Source organism: Lepidochelys olivacea, assembly GCF_965140295.1.
Source record: "Lepidochelys olivacea isolate rLepOli2 genome assembly, chromosome: 6".
Classification (NCBI taxonomy): Eukaryota; Metazoa; Chordata; order Testudines; family Cheloniidae; genus Lepidochelys; species Lepidochelys olivacea.
In genome coordinates this window covers 114,035,312-114,056,635 of record NC_140416.1, presented here as the reverse complement: position 1 = coordinate 114,056,635, position 21,324 = coordinate 114,035,312, and the positions used below count along the sequence as shown (strand labels likewise).

The 21,324-nt window shown below is 39.6% G+C and overlaps 1 protein-coding gene across 1 annotated transcript in view; it reads right to left on the bottom strand.

Moving 5' to 3' along the window:
- ESR2 (estrogen receptor 2) overlaps positions 1-18,223 on the bottom strand; it is an 81,357-nt gene extending 63,134 nt beyond the window's left edge. Inside the window, exons 1-3 of the mRNA XM_084631509.1 lie at positions 18,164-18,223; positions 13,778-13,976; positions 6,108-6,598 (exon numbers count right to left, since the gene is read on the bottom strand). Of these exons, the coding sequence (XP_084487635.1) occupies positions 6,108-6,538 (431 nt within the window). The 5' untranslated portion in view covers positions 6,539-6,598; positions 13,778-13,976; positions 18,164-18,223. The remainder of the gene's footprint in view (positions 1-6,107; positions 6,599-13,777; positions 13,977-18,163) is intronic.
- Positions 18,224-21,324: the final 3,101 nt, after the last annotated feature.

Sequence of the window (21,324 nt, the reverse complement as noted above, 5' to 3'; positions counted from 1 at the left end):
ATTGTATTCACTTTAGCCTTTTTAAAGGCTCATTATTACCAAGCATGTTGCAATCTGAAACACTCTGTGTTACGTGTTTGTCTCACAGAGTAATTAAAACAAATACTGTAACTCTAATGTTGTTCATACAGATTGTCTGGAAAGATTTGGAGCACCCGGGCAAATAGATTGTACTGCTGAGGTGATAATTATACAAATTCACAGAAATTAGTGAATGGTAAGTGAGCAGCAAATAACTGGATGTTGTATTTAGGAAACTTGCCATGGGAAATGGAGCTCTCAGATACCACTATGACTGATGCAGTATAAAAACTAAATAGAAGAGCAAATAGACTTTAGTCTGCTACATACTGGTAGTCACTGGCAATGGACAATTATAACTAGAGCAATTTCCTGGTAAATTTCTATTTTTAGTCTATCTTAAGTTTGGGAAACATCCCCTCCTTCATTATTCCAAAAATGTGTCTCATAAGCAGCATAAGAGTGTCCTGAGGTTCAGCACAAGAATCCATTTCTGGATTGTCTGTGAGTACTAATATCAAGAGAAGGTTTTAATCACAGTTATTTGTAGGGTGTGGGTGGGGGGGAAGGTTTGGGTAGTGTTTTAATTGCTGGTGAGAAAGTGGTCGTGGTTTCAGTCAAGCAGATAAATCATCTTAGTGACAACAGAATGCAGGCTGTGCTACACACCTTGCCTCAGATGTATTCATTCCCTAATGAGGAGCTTCATTCATTCATTCCAGCTGGCTGAATCTCAAATAACTGATAGAACTGAATTTGAAATCTCAAGGGCCAGCTCAGTAGATTGGGGAAAGTGAGACTTATCAATAAGTCCTTTACTGAGGTTGGCAAGAGTCTTGAACCAAAGGATGCCTGGATACAAGTAGGAACGGGAAAGAGAGAGGGGCAAGGTCACTAAGAGCAAAACGTTTCTTGTTTCTGAGGTATAACAACCAGTTCCAAACACAATACTTACCTATCTGATGAAGGATGGAGCAAGGTAAATGGGAATTGGGATAAGAATAAGGAATCAGTTGCTTCATGTCACTAGATGCTATAAGGAAACAATAAGATATTAGAGGGATTTAGAAAGAGGTAGTGGTGCTAGGGAATTATTTCATAAGGTACACCCAGAGAACAAGGTGTATTGTAAGCAAACTGAGAAAAAACACGGCAGCTTGCCTTTTGGATGACTGTAGCAGATCTTAAGTCCTTGGCAAATAGAATTTGTAGCTAGAGAACCTGGATTTGTGCAGGAAATGGCCCAACTTGATTATCATGCACATTGTGTAAAGAGTTGTCACTTTGGATGGGCTATCACCAGCAGGAGAGTGAATTTGTGTGGTGGGGGGGTGGAGGGTGAGAAAACCTGGATTTGTGCTGGAAATGGCCCAACCTGATGATCACTTTAGATAAGCTATTACCAGCAGGACAGTGGGATGGGAGGAGGTATTGTTTCATATTCTCTGTGTGTATATAAAGTCTGCTGCAGTTTCCACGGTATGCATCCGATGAAGTGAGCTGTAGCTCACGAAAGCTCATGCTCAAATAAATTGGTTAGTCTCTAAGGTGCCACAAGTACTCCTTTTCTTTTTGCGAATACAGACTAACACGGCTGTTACTCTGAAACCTGTCATAGTGTTCTGTGTGCATGAAAGCAACAATAGTATGCAAAAAAAACCCAGAAGCTACATAATCATTTATGTGCCTAGATATAAGCAAAGTAGCAGGGCCTTCAGAGTTACTCGCTGATTCTACTCTTGCTACATAGACAGAAGGAGATCAGTTATATCAATCAGTGTAGTCAGTAGGGTTTTAAGTTCTTAGGGAGCTAGCATATATTTCTGGGGCAGGAAAAACCTATTCACCAAAGACTCTACATGGAACTTTAGAAAAGCACTTAAAAATATACTCCAGGCATTCTGAAAGGATGAATAAGAACACTGAAAAGGTAGAAACATGCTTGAACGTAGTTAAAACTACATTGACTATCACTAAAACAGATTTATCCCAGTTTTAAAGAAAGGAAGAAGGGGCAAAAATAGTTAGCCTATTTTATTAGGGATTGCAGGTATTCATCAGAAAAGGCTTTTACACGTGTGTGCGCGTGTATAATATATCCTCACTTTATGCCATAATTCCTCTGTTCACAGTTCATTCTGGGATGCATTAACAGGAGTGTGGTACATAAAACATGGGAGATAATTCTCTCACTCTATACTTGGCACTGGTGCAACCTCAAGCTGGAATACTGCATCCAATTCTAGTGCCACACTTTAGGAAAGATGTGGGCAAATTGGAGAGAGAATCCAGAGAAGAGCAACAAAAATGATAAAAGGTATAGAAAACCTGTCTTATGAGGAAAGGTTAAAAAAGTAAGCATGTTTAGTCTTGGGAAAAAGAAGACTGGGGGCGGAGGGGAGAAACCTGATAATCTTCAAATACGTTAAGGGCCATTATAAAGAAGGTGGTGATCAATTGTTCTTCATGTCCAATGAAGTTAGGACAAGTAGTAATGGGCTTAATATGCAGCAAGAGAGATTTAGGTTAAATATTAGAAAAAACAACTTTCTAACTCTGAGGGTAGTTCAGCTATGGAATAGGCTTCCAAAGGAGGTTGTGGAATCCCCATCATGTGAGGTTTTTAAAAACAGGTTGGACAAACACCTGTCAGGGGTGATCTAGGTTTACATAGTCGTGCCATAACACAGAGGGCTGGATTTGATGACTTCTCAGGGTCCCTGTCAACCCTACATTTCTATGAGTTTATAGATTTTCAACTCAAGGAAAGTCTTGTATCTCATATTTAAACAAATACCTTACTTCATTATGGGTTTTAAAAATTACTTGGAACTTCTGCCTATGCTTAATGGAACAGGGGGCTGGTTCCTCAGAGTTCATACTCCCCACTATTTGATATTTCATTTCAGTTATTATTCATAAGTTTTCAGCATCATAATCAATAAATGGCAATAAATTAATACCATGAACACTGTATTAAGACTTCACCACAGGATGAAGCAAAAAGGAGAAGCAGGACTGTGCACAAAAATGCTCTTATTCAAGTCTAGATATCTACAATATGGAAAATTGCTTCTGTTTTATCTTTATGGTCTAAAGTTATAATGAATCCCCATTCTTAGAACTGTGCTCCCCCTGTGAATGGGATCAAAATATGTTATAGCATAACAAAAAATATCAACTGTATCACTAGTAGGCAGTATGGCAGCTATCTACTGATGAAAAACAATGGTTACCCACTTCTTCAAATTTCAGCTACTTATGATACATAAGTATGAAAAAATAATCAGCCAACTACTAGAAAAGAAATATTGGGTATGTATGGACTCTATTATAACTGCTATGTTTAGCAAACAAGTATAAGATACCACCATTCATACAAAAATGAACTAAAATACAGGCTGAGATACTATGCCGTGCCTCCCAGAGGCACAGTGCAGAAGGCACTGCCCAGAGGAGGCAGGGCTGTCCCAGAGAACACGCCAGTGTCGTGTGTAACTTAATACCTGAAGTTACAACAGCCTCCAGATGGCTGCCTCTGGCTTGCAGCATAAGCCAGCATGGCCATAGTGGGTGGCATCCACTGCAGTCCTATTCTTGGCATGCCGTGCTATGACTTCCCAATACAGGGCTGTGCTAGAAGAATTCTCTCTTGGCCCTCTGCAGGCTCTGTGTGGCACTTCCACAAATACAAGGCCTGAGATGGGGGCCAGGGGAATAATGTAGGGCAGGGGTTGGCAACCTTTTAGAAGTGGTGTGCTGAGTCTTCATTTATTCACTTTAATTTAAGGTTTCGCGTGCCAATAATACATTTTAACGTTTTTTAGAAGGTCTCTCTCTATAAGTCTATATATTATATAACTAAACTATTGTCATATGTAAACAAGGTTTTCAAAAAGTTTAAGAAGCTTCACTTAAAATTAAATTAAAATGCTGATCTTACGCTGCCATCCTGGGGTTCCGTTCACCTAGGCCGGCAGCAGGCTGAGCGGAGCCTGCGGTCGGGACCCCGGCTGGCAAGGGGCAGGCAGCCAGAACCCCAGACCAGCAGTGGGCTGAGCAGGGCCGGTGGCCAGTGGCCGGTGGCCCGCTGCCGCTCAGCCCGCTGTCTATCTGGGGTTCCGTCCACCGGCTCCTGCCGGCCAGGGTCCCGGCTGCTGGCCCCGCTCAGCCCGCTGCCAGTCTGGAGTCCTGGCCCTGTCCACATAGAGTAGGTACCTACCTTCTCCCTGGTTCTAGCCATTCTCTTCCTCTCTCTGCACTGAGATGAGGGTGGGAGTGTGCTGAGAATAGGGCTGGGGGTGAAGGAGCAGGCTGGGGGTTGGGGTGCAGGGTATGGCCAGGAGCTAGAATGAGGGAGGGGGCTCAGGGTTGAGGCAGGAGGTTTGGGTGTGGAGCGCTTACTTGGGCAGCTCCCATTTGGTGCGAGGGGTGCAGGTAGGGATGGGGGTGTGTGTGCAGGAGCTCCCGTCTGGTGCTCGGAGTGGAGATGTGGGGGGTGCAAGAGTCAGGGCATGGGGTGTAGGGGGGTGCAGGGGTCAGGGTGTGCGTGAGGAAGGTGCAGGGGTCAGAGCAGAGGGCTGGGGTCATGGGGGTGCTCCCAGGCCCCTGCCCTGAAGCGGCTCACAGCAGGGGGCTGGAGGGGATATGCCCTGATTCCACCCCCTTCCCCAAGGTCCCTGGAGCAGCAAGCGCGCTGCGGCTCCGCTTTTCCCTCTCCCCCTCTGTAGCAAGGGCTGTCAGCTGATCGGCAGCAGGGAGGGAAAGAAGGAGGGGCAGTAACCCAGCACGTTGGGGGAAGAGGCGGGGGAGGGGGAAGCTTGCCTGCCCTGCAAGGAGAGGGCGGTGGGTGGAAAAAAGAGCAGGCCGGTCAGGATTTTTAGTGGCACGCTGCTGTCTACCTGGGTCCAGCAGACAGCAGCATGCCATTAAAAATTGGCTCGTGTGCCATATTTGGCACACGTGCCATAGGTTGCTGACCCCTGATGTAGGTCAAGGGTTCTCAAACTTCATTGCACTGTGACCCCCTTCTGACAACAAAAATTACTACACGACCGGGGGGGGGGGGGGTGTGGCAAAGCCTGAGCCTGCCTGAGTCCCGCTGCCCCAGGTTTGGGGGGGCAAAGCCAAACCTCGACCCCCACCAAAGCCCCAGGGCTTCAGCCCCAGGCAGGGGGCTTGTAACTTGAAACATACTGCCCCATGCTGAAGCCAGCCCTCTCAACCCCATTAAAACAGTTTGAGAACTGCTGATGTAGGTAATAGAAGAAACAGGCTAACTTTTCTGATATTTAACATTAATAGATCAAATCTGGATTCTTTACATGATACTGAATACAAGCAGTAATGCCTGTAATAAGTAAAGAACCTGGTGACTCAATATTTAGTTGCTGAAGGAACAACTGTGTTTGCAATACCCACATTTGTAAACAGATTTTGTGCACAAACTGAGTAATTGCATCCTCTGATTGATGCTTATGTTGACTCCCACCTATGTATTCAAGCGGAGTATGAGTAGAAAAAGTGTGGATGTATTTTTAAAGACACACCCAGTTGCTCACGACTGAAAATTTTGACCAAAGATACTGCTGTGCAAATCTCAACTATCTGTACTGATCTTTTACTGGCTATAGCCTCCAAAGGAGCTTTTTAACATGATCTTGTAGAGTGAGACAGTCTTGTTAATGACTAGCAACTGCTAAATGCTGTTAGCGAGCTATACAATAATATGGTTCTCTTGGACACAGTTTGACCTATTACATCAATGTTAAATCCAAAGAGAATTTTTAAAGTATGCCACAGCATTGAAGTCCTTTGAGATACAAAGTTTTTACACAGTGCTGGCTTTATGAAACATATAGTAATGAGTAACCCACCCCAGCAGCTGTAGATATTTCCAGACAAAGACATCTTAAACAGTAATAAACTTCTGAAATTTTTGTATAAAACACAATATCGCTTATGGAGTTCATTTCCTCGTGGACCAGTGTGTAAAAGTCATATGTAAAAAAAATACCACCTTAAAATGATTGAATAAAATGTCAAGTAATAACTTGCAAAAAATGCTGAAAGAATAAAATATTTACCTGTTCATAGGCAGTGCATGGTCCACTGGTCTTGCGTCACACCACGGGCTCTTTGGTTGCTCTGCATATAAAAGTGATGACTGGCAATGTAATGTCAAAGGTGAAATATGGCCAGGAGCAGACCATAAAACATTTGGGCTTGATGTCTGCCTTACAGATGCACTTTCTGAATCATTGAAATTGCTAGGAATGTTGTAATTCATCATGGCAGGACTATAGAATGCCATTGCAGAATATTCATGTCTGTTTTCCATATAAGATGAAGGAATATAAACTGGGCTCTGTTCCATTGTCAGAGCAGACTGACTGCAGCTATAAACAGGAGAGCTGATGCCAGGAGGAGAGATTTTAATTTCTGTTTTACTACATCCAGTATCCTGAATTGGCAGTAACTGAGAAAACTCCTTGTGAGAAGCAGCACAGACGGACATTCTGAAGCAAGACTGAAGCAGAGTATGTGTTGTTCAAATATTCATCCGAAGCTATTTAAGCTAGAAAAATTAAAATATTAAAAGTTGCTTAATTTTCTAAACTAAAGAGAATACAGGTAATAAAACTGCACATCTTGAGGCTTTTTATACAGTGGTAAAGATGCAGTCAAAATTAAAAATAAAAATGACAGTGAAAAATAATTCACACATTGTATTTAAGCTTCAAATTTGCTTTCTAAAATATGTCTAAATTGTGTGTAAATCTTAACACAAGTTTTTGAAGCATGCTACTCAGAACTTTGATCTCAGAAAATCTACTTGAGCATTTAAATGCTCCAAATTAAAAAAAAATCCCATAAGTCTGCAAGCTTTTATAGTTCTGTGAATTTTCTCCCCTCCATTTGCCCAATACACTTTTTTCTGTGACCTAGATTGGCAACAGAAATGGAAACTGAAACCCTCTATTTACCCACAGTAGACACATTTGACAAAATTCAGTCCAGTAAAAACAACTAAACTGCCCTCCTAAAGATCTTTCCCTGACCTGGAGGAATTACCTTGTATTGGCATGCAAAATATGACCTCAAGACCTGAACTTCATCCCAATTTTTACATACAAGTAAGGTCTTAAATATCCAACAAAAATCTCATATCTAGCAATCCAAGATATTAAAATGTTATGTGACAAATATTGCAACTGGATGCAGTATCTTTGGGGACCAGATTTTTTAATTTTATTAATAGTTTATATGTCATTGTAAGCCAGAGATTGTATGCAATTCTGGGGATGGGAGAAGGGTTACCACAGATCTGCCAGGTATTAAAGACAGTAAGGAGTAATTAAGGCAAATCACACAGGCTATAAATACCTCGAGAGAGATACCACCTTCTGGAGAGGCTTGCATATACTGCTTCAAACTGGGTTTTCAGAAACCAACAAAGAAAACTCCTGGGGGAATTCTAGGTCACTTCACATGCACAGAATTCATGGCCCTTGCATATTTTTCTGCGGGTAAGCAAAGAAATGACTTCTGACAGGGAAGCAGCAAAAGTGGTCAGTTGCCCACTGTCTGGCAGTGCAGACTGGTCAGTTTGGGCACCCAGAGCAGCCAGTAGATACGTAAATCACCACCTGAGATGGGTGAGCTTGGTAGTTGTATGTGTGCGCATGTGAGAGAGACTCTGTCCCTCTCACTCGCTATTGCAGCATGCTCGATGTAAGGGACTGCGGAAGACTTTGTTACGGCCTAGCTAGGGAACTGCTGCTTTCTAAGAGCTGATGGGTCACTATAGGACATGGAAAACCAGCAATAGCCAGCTGTGGGCCGGTTTTGTCTGCCCTGCATGGCCCTTTGCCAGGTAACAGAAAGCCCCTTTAGGAAAGTAGCTCATGAATATATAAATTAGGTGTTTCTGTGTACTGCTTATTATGGCTCACTGGTTACCCCTTCGTCGGACTCTGTCCCAGGCAGAGCTCCGGTGCACTGGGTTCTCCGCCTCCGTGACAGCAACGCTTGGAGTCCCCATTGCAGGTGTGTCACTTACCTTCAATAAAGCCAATAACTCACTGCTTTGCTGCGTGTAGGCCTCGTTCTTTCGGAGCACTCCTGATAGGCCTGTGGCCTAGTACAGAACACTCAGCCTGGAGGTGCAAGGCTTTGGAGTATTTCTGAAGAGGCAGGCGTGTGGCAGACTCTGTTTCCTCAGGCAGAGGAGAATGTAGCAGCCTGCATGCTTAATGTATTGTTCCCATTGTTCTTAGTGAATTCCCCCAGGAGTATAAAACAGGTGTAAAAATGTTAAGGCTCCTTTACATTGCCAGTGTGGGTCAAAGAAGCCTTATTGTAAAGGACAGTATGGCCTTATAAAGGCTTATGGTGCTTTAGTGATTAGAACTGGTCTAAATTTTTGGACTGAAAAAAATTTCCTATCAAAATGTGCTCCATGATCGGTTTGTGACTGACCTTTCTGGAGACAGTCAGTAGCCAGTATAAATTGTGAGTTTCAGGCCCCAGCCCTCACTTGCTTATGATGAAACACTGAGCATTTGGCTGCATATATTTGTTGACTAATAATTAGAAGTAAAGGGTAAATACTAACTACATTACTATTAGACAGGGTGTGGTGATTTCCTCCAATACTCCCATTCTCCATCCATTGTACTGTAGTTTAAATAAATTACCAAAATAATTGAAACTAGCTAGAATATATTGCATTATTTTGACACACAAAAATATGCAGAATTTTAAAATAGTGTGCAGAAGTTTATTTTTTTTGGGGGGGGGGGGGGAGTGCAGAATTCCCCCAGGAGTAAAAGAAAGCTGTTTAAGACAAAAAGCCCTGAGTTCAAAGAGGGTCAGGGAGAAGGCAAGCCTTGTAGAAGAGTTGGAAAAAATTTGGCTTACTAGGGGACCATAAGAATGATGGAACTCTAGTAAAATTTTAGCATGCACATAAGAATTTCTTTTTAAAGAAAAAAAAGTTTTATCTGTAATGCATAAATGTATTTTGCTTTGTGAAGGCTGGATGGTAACTGGTCTACAGTGTTGTAACCCCTGGGGAGAAAAATTAACCACAGGTGCTGGATCTCAAAATCAGACCTGTTGGGGAAATCACAGTGAGGTGAAGAGAGACTGCAAGACTAAATTCCTGGTCTGGAGTGGGAGAGACAACTCTCCACCAAAGAGAGGTGACAGCGAAGAAGCCTGAAACCTTTAAGTGGGTGCCCTTGAGGAAGGCCAGGTGGGGGGAGGGTGGTCAAAGGTGCAGTTGATCCTGAAACTGTGACCCACTAGATCAGGGTTTCCAAAAATTGTGAGTTGCAACCCAGTAGGAACATTGTATTGCAATGTGCATGGATTGTACCAAGGCCAGACAGGTAAGAACTGCTGCCTTGGCCCCTAAAGACCTATGATTTCACTATTTAATGCACTGTCAAGCTCTTCATGCTAAGAAAATATCTGAAAATCTATACCACGTATATCACAAAGCTATTAATGAGCTTCCTTAAAGGTTGTTCTGTACATACTCATTTTTTTGCATTGCTCTATTATGACATGGATACGTCAATGAGTTACTATGGTAACTTCACCAGCAACTTGTTTTACATTGAAGTGAGGTGATTCAAGTGTTAAATTGACTCTGAATTTAGAGCAGAAGTGCACATTTCTAGAAGGATTAGCAATATTTCTTTGCCAAACCCTTCAACAGTTCATACTGAGTGTCACGCATACTGAGTGCTACTGCCTCTGAGCAATTATCCTAATGAACTTATGTCTATACTTCAATAAAACACCCACAGCTGGCCCATGTCAGCTGACCTGGGCTCGTGGGCTCAAGCTGCAGGGTTCTAAAACTGCAATGCAGACATACAGGTTCAGGCTAGAGCCCCGGATCTAGGACCCTGCAAGAGGGCAGTTTCAGATTCCATTAAAGAACCTGGAAAGACAAGCTGAAACCATCAAAGACTCATAATTTATCATTTCAGGGAACTTCAGACTCAGCTGCAGGATTATTTTTTTTTTGGATGATCCACAAAGGGGAAGAGATGGATCACCAGCCATATCACCCAGGGTATTGATTTGGGCCACTGCAAGAGAAACAGACATATCCTATTACAAGAGCCTGCACTTGACTTTCCCTGTCCACAAATTTAGCAGATTTTAGCTGTCTTTGAAAGAGGAAAGTACCCAGCTTTAGTTGCTGAAGCAATGAAACTTCCAAACGCATTTTCACCTTCTCTCTACAAAGCATATTTCTCATCTATGGGTGTAATAAGTCATTTTTGAGTGACAGGTGATGGAAAGAAAAATGAAGTAAAATGAAGTAAGAATGTTTTCACCAATTCCTCCTTTGTCTTTTATCAACAAGATGGAGGAGTATCACATTGAATGGGAAGTGGATTTTAAAAGTTGTCCTTTTTTTAGAATTAAATTTCATTTATTTGAAACTTCATAGTTAGTTATTTCTGATAAGGTTACAGTTACAGAATTTTGTCTGCTCATGGTCAGGATTAGAGCTCTTAAGGGATGGGGCTGCAAATCACCTTAGTCTGGAAAGGGCTCACCAACTCAAATAATTTGGGACGCCATAAACTAAAATAATACTGATTTTCAGACTGTGAGAGAGTGGGGATATGTCTATCAAATTATGACCTCTACGTTCTGCTGTATGTGGGAAAATTACCTCTGTGACTGTACAAGCCTAGATATGCCCAATGGCCGGCATATGTACTGTAGACCTACCCAGGAAAAAATGTATGAAACCTCATTGAAGGACTATGTTGCACTGCAGTGCGGAATAGGAGGGTGAACTGCAGAGTGCATCAACATGTTGCGCTCTATGGCCCAAGTAGACGCAGCTGTTCCTAGTTTGTCCTATGCATTTCACATTAATGTAGTTCTGCTTCAGACAGGACTACATTCACATGAGCTAGGTACCTTTTGCTTCATTCCAGCAGCATCCACACTGGGCAGTTAGAGCATAACACTTGATGTGCTCTGCCATCCAAGTAGTTGCCACCCAACTACTAACCTATCCCCTGGCATAAAGGGTTTTCTACACAGAGAACCACTGGGGGAAGGCACAAGCATGACTAGGGTAGGGCTGGAGCATCCCAGTGGAGTACATGGCAAGGAGACACAGACTCTACTTAAGAATGGGATGCTGCTCTGTGCAGGGCAGCCAACCATCACCATATGTAAGAAGGACTTGCAGGAGAGAGAGAGACAGACTCTGTCCAGCCTGGAACACTAACAGACATTGGTCCCACCCCTTCAAAAACAGGTGTAGTTGCATCTCTGAACTTTTGTTATTTCCAAAGAACTAACACCTTCATTTTTTTTTAAAAGAGTAATGTTACTGTGGTTGATAAATTCCATTGCTGAACCTGTGTTCCTGGTTTTCCCCAAAGGGGTTAAACTAGAAGCCAGAGTGCCCACAGCCTTGGCATAATTCTGTGGGAGTGTGTGTAAGGAGCTGGGGGGAAAAGGGGCTTGGGAGGTCAGAAGAATGGGTTTTGGGAAGCTGGACTGCCAAGCCCCACATCCCACAGAAGACAGTCAGGCCAAAGATCTGAGTGTACCATAGGGCTCCAAAACTAGAAACTAATGACTAGAGATCTTCTATCCAAACTCAGTTGGACATGGGAGCTCGTGGGACCCACTGGCTGGGTCCACTCACAGGTTGTAATGAAAACAGCTACAAACTGATCCTGTCTTGGTATAGTTTCCTCAGAGACTATGGCTCACTTTATTTTTTATATATTAGTACTAATCACATTAAAGATGCATGATAAGACACATTCCTTAACTCCTGACTAACCTTTTTCCTCCCCAGAGAAACGGATTGTAAAAATAAATAAATAGTACCCAAAAAAAAAAAAAAAACAAAACAAAAAAAAAAAAAAAAACGAGAGATTCAACTTGCATGTCAATAGTTTAAATCCAATTTAAATTCAGAGTAGGGCTGTTGATTAGTCGCAGTTTAATCACAATTTTTAAAATCACGATTAATTTTTTTGAGTTAATCATGTGAGTTATCACAGTTTTAAACAACAATTGGAATTTATTAAATTTTTTGGATGTTTTTCTATATTTTCAAATATATTGATTTCAATTACAACACAGAATACAAAGTGTACACTGCTCACTTTATTATTTTTTGTTATAAATATTTGCATTGTAAAAAACAAAAGAAACAGTATTTTTCAAATTCACCACATACAAGTATTGTAGTGCAATCTCTTTAACGTGAACATGCAACTTAAAAATGGAGATTTTTTTTGTTACATAACTGCATTCAAAAACCAAACAATGCAAAACTTTAGAGCCTACAAGTTGACTCAGTCCTACTTCTTGTTCAGCCAATTGCTAAGACAAACAAGTTTGTTTACATTTATGGGAGATACTGCTGCCTGCTTCTTATTTACAATGTAAACAGAAAGTGAGAACAGGCATTCACATGGGACTTTGGTAGCTGGCATTGCAAGGTAACTACATGCCAGATATGCTAAACATTTGTATGCCCCTTCATGCTTCAGCCACCATTCCAGAGGACATGGTTCCATGCTGATGACGCTTGATAAAGAAAAAAAAAATTGTGACTGATCTCCTTGAAGGAGAATTGTATGTCTCCAGCTCTATTTTACCCGCATTCCACCATATATTTCATGTTATAATAGTCTTGGATGATAGCTTAAAAACGAACATGAGATGAGAACACTTTCACCGCAGATTTGACAAAACGCAAAGAAGGTACCAATGTAGGAGTTCTAAAGATAGCTACAGCACTCGACCCAAGGTTTAAAAATCTGAAGTATCTTCCAAAATCTGAGAGGGATGAGGCATGGAGCATACTTTCAGAAGTCTTAAAAGAAAAACACTCCAATGCGCAAACTACAGAACCCAAACCACCAAAAAAGAAAATCAACCTTCTGCTGGTGGCATTTGACTCCGATGATAAAAATGAACATGCATTGGTCCGCACTGCTTTGGACTGTTATCGAGCAGAACGTGTCATCAGCATGGACACGTCCTCTAGAATGGTGTTTGAAGCATCAAGGGACATATGAATCTTTAACGCATCTGGCATCTACATATCTTGCAACACCAGCTACAATAGTGCCATGCGAACACCTGTTCTCACTTTCACATGACATTGTGAACAAGAAGCAGGCAGCATCATCTCCTGAAAATGTAAACAAACTTGTTTGTCTAAGCAATTGATTGAACAAGAAGTAGGACTTGTAGGCTCTAAAGCATTACATTGTAATATTTTTAAATGCAGTTATTTTTGTACCTAATTCTACATTTGAAAGTTCAACTTTCATGATAGAGATTGCACTACAGTATTTGTATAAGGCAAACTGAAAAATACTATCTTGTTTTTTACAGTGCAAATATTTGTAATCAAAAATATAAAGTGAGCACTGTACATTTGGTACTCTGTGTTATAATGGAAATATATTTGAAAATGTGGAAAAACATCAAAAAATATTTAAATAAATGGTATTATATTATTAACAATGTGATTAATCATGCAATTAATTAAATTGTTTTAATCACTTGACAGCCCCAATTCAGAGTGCTGGACTGTACCAGACACACAGAAATTGAGGTTTGGGATTGAATGCTTCTATCCACTGAGGCCAATTTGATTTAGCTAAATACCACACAACTGAAGAAACATTTTTTAAGAAAAGTAAACAAAAAAATATCTGATTCCTTGAGTATTACTTACCATTCATTAATCTAAGACACTGAGTGCAGAATTCACAATTCCATTGACTTCCAAACCAAAGGATGGCATTGGTATCTGAGACTATGCAGAAATATTGTCCAAGTTTTTAATGTTGTCCCCACAACAAAATAGGTTTCTGGTCCTTAAATAGCTCTATATTTTCAACCATCTGTATCTTGGATATTCACTGTTCAATATACTGCAGAGCAAGCAGAGAATTGATTCAAATGTCATGGTCAAATATGTACACAAGTAAATAATTAAAAACTAAAATATATGCACCTACATGCAACTGAAAATTGCTGCTTATTGCAAATTACCTGTCAAGAGTTTTTAAAAAATGTTTTGTACTAGGCAGCTAATTTAAACAGTCAATTTTTGCAATTTTGGAATTAGAGTGAAAATACATGTTTTCTTTACTACCTGGAGCCTGAAACAGAAACAATGACTATACAACTTTTCCTAGAATATGCAACAACTTTGTAACCAAACAATGGAGTGACATAACCTTGATGGCTGACATATCAGGATAAGTCACAAGATGCTCATTATTTTCTTGACAAGTCAGACACTTTGAATGAAGAATGTGTCAGCCACATAGGACTAAGATGACCTTCCCCCCCACCTCAAATTTAACTCCCTTCTACCTATAGTAAGAGAGTCACTTTTTTCCCTTGCTGAGCCAGTAAATGTACATTCCGCTAGCACACAGTTTAAGACATTTAAAAAATTATCTTGCAATAAATCCTAGATGTATTATTTTGCTGAATTAAAATGTGATGTATCATGCAGTGATGATAAGCTAAACAATCCTCCGAAAAGGTGATCATCAGTAGAGGAACATCAGACCTATCCTTTTTGGGTAACAAATCTAAAAGTATTCTCCCACACTGACATGTCAACAGAAGAGGTTTTAGAACAAATTGATAATTATACAGTCTTATGTCACCAGAACCAGATAATAATTCACCCAAGAGTTCTGAAGGAACTCAAATATGAAATTGCAGAACTACTAACTGTGGTAAAGTAACCCATTGCTGAAACAAGCCTCTGTACCAAATGACTAGAAAGTAGTAATGTAATGCCAATGTTTTAAGAAGGACTCCAGAGGTGATCCTGGCAATTACAGGCTGGTGAGCCTAACCCAGTAACGGGCAAACTGGTAGAAACCAGAGTCAAGACTAGAACACGGTAGGAATAAATTTTCAGTTTCCACAATGGAGATGGGTACTCCCAAGGATCAGCACTTGGACTTGTACTGTTCAACGTATTCATTAATGATTTGGAAAAGGGAGTGAACAGTGAAGTGGCAAAAGTTTGTAGATGATACAAAATTGCTCAAGATGATTATGTTCAAAGCTGACTGAGAAGAGTTACAAAGGTATCTCACAAAACTGGGTGACTGGGCAACAAAATGGTAGATGAAATTCAACCCTGATAAATACAAAGTAATGCAAGTTGGAAAAAATAATCCCAGCTACACATATAAAATGACTGGTTCTAATTTAGCTATTGCCACTCCAGAGAGAGATCTTGGCATCACTGATCTGAAGTTTTCAGAGAACTAGCCACAATGTGCAGCAGTGGTCACAAAGGCTATCAGGAAAGAGATAGAAAATAAAACAGCAAATATCATAATGCCCCCTATATAAACCTATGGTGCGGCCACACCTTGAATACTGTGTCCAGTTCTGATTTCCCCATCTCAAAAAGTATACAGTGGAACTGGAAAAGGTTCAGAGAAGGGCAGCAAAGATGATCAAGGATATGGAACGGCTTCCATACAAGGAGACTACAAAAATTAGGACTGTACATCTTAGAAAAGAGAAGATTAATGGGGGATATGATAGAGGTCTATAAAATAATGACTTGTGGGGAGTGTTAATTATCCTTTCCCACGATACAAAAACCCTGGGTCACCTGATGAAATTAATAGGCAACAGGTTTAATACAAACAAGACAAAATACTTTTTCACACAATGCACAATTAACTTGTGGAATTCATTGGCATGAGATATTGTGAAGGCCAAGAGTATACCTGGGCTCAGAAAAGAACTAGATAAGTTCATGGAAGATAGGTCCATCAATGGGTACAAGTCAAGATGGTCAGGGATGCAACCCCATTGCCAGGGCAACCCTAAATCTTGGACTACCAGAAGCCAGGATGGGAAGACAGGGTGGATGCCTTGCTGTGTACGCTCCCCACCACTCTATTGATCTGACACAGTACTGCAGTTCTCACGTTCTTATGAGAGTCACTCTTTATGCATAGTATGGGACCGCTACTTACTGGTCGTTTTATAACACAAATAACTTGTTAAGAAAGCAACATTACATGCCTCATTCTCCTGGCACTCCCTAAATGCATAGGTTTGTTACACCTAAACTTCCTTGGGTATCTAATGAAAAAACTAATTTTCAAGGAAAATTTTTTCAGAAAGTGAAAAGCAAGAATGAAGATAACCTTTTCAGACTTCAGATCCAATCCTGTAAGAGGCTGAGCACCCTAATATCTGAAAGTGTCAGGACCATAATGAAGAAAATATTTAGCCAAATGGAAAAGCTAGTTTGCAATTTGCTATAAGGGAATAAAAGTATTTTGACATAAAACATCTGGCCTTGGAGTTACAGGGGGCACTGGCAACTTCAGGGAGATCCCTACAAGATCATAACAGTATGTTAACTTCCAGTGGATGAACAGTTATAGCAATACCAACTTCACTCCCTGCTGGGAGCTGCTAAAGCAAGACTGATAGTAGGTAGCCACAAACTGGCACAGGGGCTGGATTTTGTTGATTATATCATTTCCTTTGTTTAGCCATATAAAAATATAAAGTTGTATAGTATTAGTATAGTTGTAAGCTATACAATATTTGTAACATGAGAAAAACAGATCAGGAACAGAGAATCATTCCCCATGTACAAAGCTATCTAGTAAATCAAGTGTACAAAATTGTATTCACATAAAACCAACATAAGCAATGTTGTTAGTGACACTAGACAGACATTATTAAAGTGCTGTAGAGGAAAAATATATTTCAACACATGAAAAAAAAAACAAGGTCCCAGGGAGGGAAAAGATGTGGCACTGTAGCCCCTGCTGTCCTCTCTCTCAAAGTTTAAGACCACCAGAGCCAGGGCGACCAGGCAAGACTGGAGAGATACTCCCCTGTCCTCAGCTTCTCACCAGGTGCCATCAGTAAGTAGAGAGTTTAAGAACTAGTTCAAAACCTATTGAAGCCAGTGGAAAGATCCTTCATTGACTTCAATGGACAATGAACCAGGCCCTACACAGGTGAAAGCCTACTTTGGTGACAGTCTATAAATAACTTAACTGGCTAGATACCATGGGACTCATCCTCAGCTAGCATAAGTTTGTGTAATTCTATTAACTTCAATAAAGATATGCCAATTTATAGCAGCTCAGGATCTGGCCCAATAGCTCCAAAACGTCCTAAGATTAAATTCTGGCCCCACTTAAGTCAATGGGAATTTTGCCATTAACTTCAATGGGCCCAGAATTGCTCCCCTTCATGGCTAATTAGACATGGGATACTCAGACATCAGGAGTATACAGAAACTTTTGGTCATGGGCTTGGATCATATTGACCTTAAACCCAGGAATCATTCTTCTGTTACCTCTGTTTCATGCTCCTCCAGGAATCCTAGTAAAAAATTTCTTTTAATTTTAGAAAAAAAAAAACTTTACCCTTTCAAACGAACATTTTTCCAATTTAAGTTTGGAATGGTGTGTTTATGCTCAGATTCTATCCGCAGAGGTACTACCTTAGAGATCTTTGGATGTCTATCAACATTCAGACTCAGATTAACTGTAGCTGCTTGAGGCATTTTAAAAGTTAGTTAATTTAAAACATGCCCTTATGATCTTACAGTAGATCCTTATGATCCTTCCCTAGTTACAGATGAACAGGCTTCTATGCTAGATTTATATTTCCTTGTTTCAGGATGGTGAATTAAGAACAGCACAGTACCTCTTTCACTCTCCATACCATCAAGGAAATGCCCTCCTCCTTAAAAAAAAAAAAAAAAAAAAAAAACACACACACACACACACCACCCCCAGACACTTTGAGAAGGGTTTGTATTATTTTCGGTCTTCACTGCTACAAATAAAAACAACAAACCATTTCAGATTATCTTGTGAATAATCTTAAAACATTTCTACTAATTTTATTACTGTACTTATTTTATTAAGCAATTAACGCCTAGAGCCTTGGCCTCTTAAAAGATATTCAACATTGTTATATTAGAATAGTTCAAAGCTTCTGTCTGTGCAAGACAAAAATATTAAAGGCAAGATGCCCTGTTCCATCACTACCAATCTTTCTGCAATACTGCTGCACCTTTTTGAAGCTGTGCACCAACCTCATGCCTTTTCATGTGACTGCCAAGCTTCTGAAGGTGCACCGTCTTTCTGGAAGGAAGCATACCCGGTGTGTGTAAATTACATACTAGAAGCACACAACTCACTTTAGGTTTTTATGTAAAATGTCCGCAAAACAGGGTTTTTAAATACAAAGGGTTGCCTTAGCCCTAACGACAAAAAGCAAACAATATCTAAGTGTTGCAATAAAAATATAAAACATTTACATTTCATGTCAATTGGAAAAATGTGTGTAGTTTTATTTCGTATTTCAAATGTAATGTAATTTATTTCAATGTACTAGTCTATTGCAAATACTGTAACACTTCCATAGCAAAATATATACAACTGAAGCACTAAAAATTTCAAGACTTAATAAACTTTGCCAAAATTTTCTTTCAATTTCACCCAAATTACTTTTAAAGTAAAGCTATGTAATGATATTTTCTAAAAAGACTTGTAACTTGAAATATGCCCATTTTGCAAATACCTTGATTTATCTATATCACTGTTCAAAGCAAGACAAAAAAAATACCATGTTAATACTTACTTTTGAAACCTTGTATCATCTTTTTCCAAACCATTTAGTCACATGAAAATCCAAGTATTGCTTCCGTTTGACTATACAAATAAGAAATTACTAAACAACTATGTTTTATATGTATGTAACACATAGTACCATATATAATTTTAAATTGAATATAGTGTCTAATATTACCCATACTTAACAGATTGAATAAAAACTTGGCAGACTTTCAAAGTTATTGGACAGCCATGTGCAGTACCAAATCTACAGCACTAACAAACCCTACTAGGAAAACAAATCTAACAAAATAATGGGTAAAATCCTGACCAGATTGAAGTCAGTGGGAATTGTGTCATTGATTCAATGGGATTTCACCCCATAGATTAGCCCAGTTTGCTAAGAAATTAAACTACAGAGTAGAACAACAGTTCAGTCTTAACACAACATGATCTAAAGAGTTACTTTGGGATTTCTGTTTTTTGGGCCTGATGATTGCTCTCTCTGGAGGAACAGATCAGCAGATTTTTCTCTGTGGACACTTCCTGCTGATAACAGAAGCGTGCTGCAGACACAGATGTGTAATATGGAAGAGGAACATGGGGAAACTGAGGTAATGTAAAAACTTTGCATGCTTGTGGATCGTCATCCCTCTCTGTGGTAAGCCCCTCTTACTTGTACATACTTAGGAAGGGAGAATAAGGGTACTCCAAAGCCAGAATTAAAAACAAAACAGAGCTGAAATTTAAATGCACATGGTGTAAAGGTGAACATTATTTCTTTTAAACCATCCACAGTAAAATTGCTTTTCAATAGTTTAAATGTATATTTTCACACACCATTAACATATTATAAGAATATTAATCACTAAAAATATGCATACAGAAGCTCACATTCATAGATGGGAATAATGCCACCCAGACAAGTGAAAATGTTCTGCTGAAGACTTCAGTTATTTCCCCTCTGCAAAACTGAAAAACCAATGTTCATCTTCAAAATTATGAAATTACTGGTGAACAAATGAATTACGACACTCATGGCAATTTTAAATCCATCTTCTCCATAACTGCTTGGAATTTCAAGCATTAACATTGATCTTGAAATTCAAACTGGTTAAGAGAGATTGCTTGTTAGCAGTAGCTGCCACCTGAATGTCTCCTCTTGGCCAGGGTGGTTTCGCAATGCCCTGCCTCTAGCCTCCCCACTCTTATGGGCCCCTTAAGCACTGCAGAGTCTTTGTTGTGGCATACAGCACCCCTTTCTGGGGACAGTTTAATACTAAATGCAGTCAGAGTCCTTAATCACAAAATAATCCAACATGAAGTCCACAATAATAAACTCTACCTGAAGCCACCAGCCCTTTCATCCTACTTCCTTACTCAAATGAACACACCCCTGCAGCTTCCTGCTGCCTTTTATATTAAATCACCTGATTCCCATCAGGTGAGGCTCCTCTTGTAATCAGGTCTGGCTTAGCCCCCAGGCTCTCCAGCCCAGGGCACGCCACCCTGTTTCTACAACAAATTGTAAACAAGAGTCAGGGATTTTTAAATCCCATACTGATTACCAATTTTTTATTTCTTCTTTGAAGATCTCTAAGGAAGTTTTTAAGTGTCCAAGTACATGTAGTGTTACTAGAGCTTCAATGATGCTGACAATACAGTCATCAAGAACTGATTCATGCCATATTTTAAAAATTAAAGGAAAAAGTAATCTTGTATAAACAGAGTAACTATAAATTAAATTTTTTCTTCAAATTGGGAAAGGGATAGAAAAGATGAGATTACATGCCAAGGTAATATATATAAATAATATAGGTGAAATGCAGTTGAGAAGAACTTTTGTGAAAGTTCCTAAAGCAGTGACTAAATATTGTGGGTTTTAAATCTGTGTATCGGACATTCAGAAATGTATTTGTTGGTCCAGTAAAAAATACCACACTTCTACATTATCCATTTTTTCCTGAGGAACTATATGGTTACAATCTCAGTGATCTGGAGAGGGAGAAGAATGATAAATCTACTCAACAATTCCGAATCTGATTCCGTATAATTTCACATTCAAATACAACTTACTTCTAAGTGTATTCACAACCATGCTTAACGCTTTCCTTAATAACATGAACAACTATTTGCTCTTTAGGCTATTGTCTAGTATTTATGCAACTTTTTTCCCAAGCCTCAATACCGTCTCTACAAGACTTTTAAAAGTCCAAAGTTAAATTATTGTCAAGTTGCTTTATCCGCCTCCCACAAACTTGGGATTTTATTAAATGTGTCTGGGAATGAGAGACCAGATGATTCCATTGCCTTTTTTTTTCTTTTTTAAAAGCAGAACCATTATTTGATTTGAATGAGGCCCTATTTAAGAATGATGGCTTGATATAGCCCTATGATAATATACTCTCCTAGCTTTAGTATATTTCCTATTACAATTCCAACACCTTATATTTTCAAAAGCATCCTTAATAAATAAATTTCCCTCATCTAATTAGGAAATATTTTCAAACTACAAAATTCTCTCTTTATATTACAAAAATAAATTAGATATCTGATGGTGAAATCTTAATCATATTAAAGTATGAGGTAATCAGGTATATAAACACAGCTTTGTAGGAACAAAGCTTGAAAATAAGATTCA